We start from the raw sequence: 1756 nt of genomic DNA on the forward strand, positions 1-1756 counted from the left end.
TTGAAATCAGCCAGATCCAGAGCAAAACTGAGGATGAACAAGCCCTGGGCATGCAACTACAGAAGAAGATCAAGGAGCTGCAGGCAAGTCTCTGTTTCTTGCCCTCCCTCTCCAAGGCTGATCCCAGAGAGGAGAAGGGCACTGGTGTGAAGGGTCCCTGATGTTCTCCAGGCTCGTATTGAGGAACTGGAGGAGGAAATTGAGGCCGAGAGAACCTCTCGCGCTAAAGCAGAGAAGCATCGGGCTGACCTGTCCAGGGAGCTCGAGGAGATCAGCGAGCGCCTGGAAGAAGCAGGAGGGGCCACGACAGCTCAGATTGAAATGAACAAGAAGCGTGAGGCAGAGTTCCAGAAGATGCGCCGTGACCTCGAAGAGGCCACGCTGCAGCACGAGGCCACGGCTGCCGCCCTGCGCAAGAAGCACGCGGACAGCACCGCTGAGCTCGGGGAGCAGATCGACAACCTGCAACGCGTCAAGCAGAAACTGGAGAAAGAGAAGAGTGAGCTGAAGATGGAGATTGATGACCTGGCCAGTAACATGGAGTCTGTCTCCAAAGCCAAGGTAAAATCCAAGGTAACAAAATCTCTCTTCACAGCAGTTCAAACATAATCAATATTTGTATTATAGCATCTATAGGTTAAGTGAGACCTTTTGCCTTCTAAATGACTGGATTATTTTTCTTCCTTTGTAAGACTTCAGATTCTCACTAATTATGTGCTGAACCACCAATCGTTTTTCCTCCTGTTCTTCATGCCAATAGGCAAATCTGGAGAAGATGTGTCGCTCCCTAGAAGATCAGCTTAGTGAGATCAAGACAAGGGAGGAGGAACAACAGCGCACAATTAATGACATCAGTGCTCAAAGAGCTCGGCTGCAAACAGAGTCTGGTGAGACACTTTTAAGACAATACTGTATGTGACCTGAATCCTTTAAAAACAGAGTCAAAATTGCTTGGGTTCTTGGAAGAAACTAAGTTGGATATCAAAGCTTGAAGAGATCGCTGGGATTAGTGCAAATGTGGAGGAAGTTTAGTCAAATTTTACACAAAGGATGTGATGTATCTCATTTCTTGCCTCTAAGATAAATACTTTGGCATACCAAGAGATGTGTCTAGGTCTCAGTGATTTGGGAATCCAGGAAAGAAATAAAATTTTGTTTCACTCAAAGCATTTTTGTATGTGCATTTAATTATCAAGGTCAGCACTTTTAAATAAGTCATAAAAAGGTGTTTTTACTCATCTGAACTCTCCCAGGTGAATACTCACGCCAGGTAGAGGAGAAAGATGCTCTGATTTCTCAGCTGTCAAGAGGCAAACAGGCTTTCACTCAACAGATTGAGGAACTCAAGAGGCATCTAGAGGAAGAGATAAAGGTGAGAAGGCTTTCCAAATTCTGACTTTTCCATTGGTTTCCTTCAGATACTGGTGAAATTACAGAATCAACAAGATGTGAGAGAGGAAAAAAACCACTTGGGTAATTCAGTGCAAGTCTTCCCATACTATCATTGCTTCCTCTTCCCAATTGAATCCAATCATTCTATTATAGACTCCCAGATCTTTCTTTCTCATCACTCACAGCAGAATCAGTGTCCATCAACATATTGATCAGGAGATTTCCCAGGATATTTCCATTCATTGTCCCACTGCTATTTTCCCCCAAGGCCAAGAACGCCCTGGCCCACGCCTTGCAGTCTGCTCGCCACGACTGTGACCTGCTCCGGGAGCAATATGAGGAGGAGCAGGAAGCCCAGGGGGAG

The 1756-nt window shown here is 45.8% G+C and overlaps 1 protein-coding gene across 1 annotated transcript; it reads left to right on the forward strand.

Moving 5' to 3' along the window:
- Positions 1–8: 8 nt before the first annotated feature.
- LOC103803848 (myosin-3-like) lies at positions 9–1744 on the forward strand (the record flags this gene model as incomplete). Its single annotated transcript, XM_009076425.1, has 5 exons — positions 9–83; positions 172–561; positions 761–887; positions 1254–1372; positions 1661–1744. Coding segments are annotated over 5 exons (795 nt in total), but the record flags the coding sequence as incomplete, so codon positions are not given.
- Between the last annotated feature and the right edge of the window lie 12 nt (positions 1745–1756).

The sequence above is a fragment of the Acanthisitta chloris genome, unplaced genomic scaffold, assembly GCF_000695815.1.
Source record: "Acanthisitta chloris isolate BGI_N310 unplaced genomic scaffold, ASM69581v1 scaffold43546, whole genome shotgun sequence".
Lineage (NCBI taxonomy): Eukaryota > Metazoa > Chordata > Aves > Passeriformes > Acanthisittidae > Acanthisitta > Acanthisitta chloris.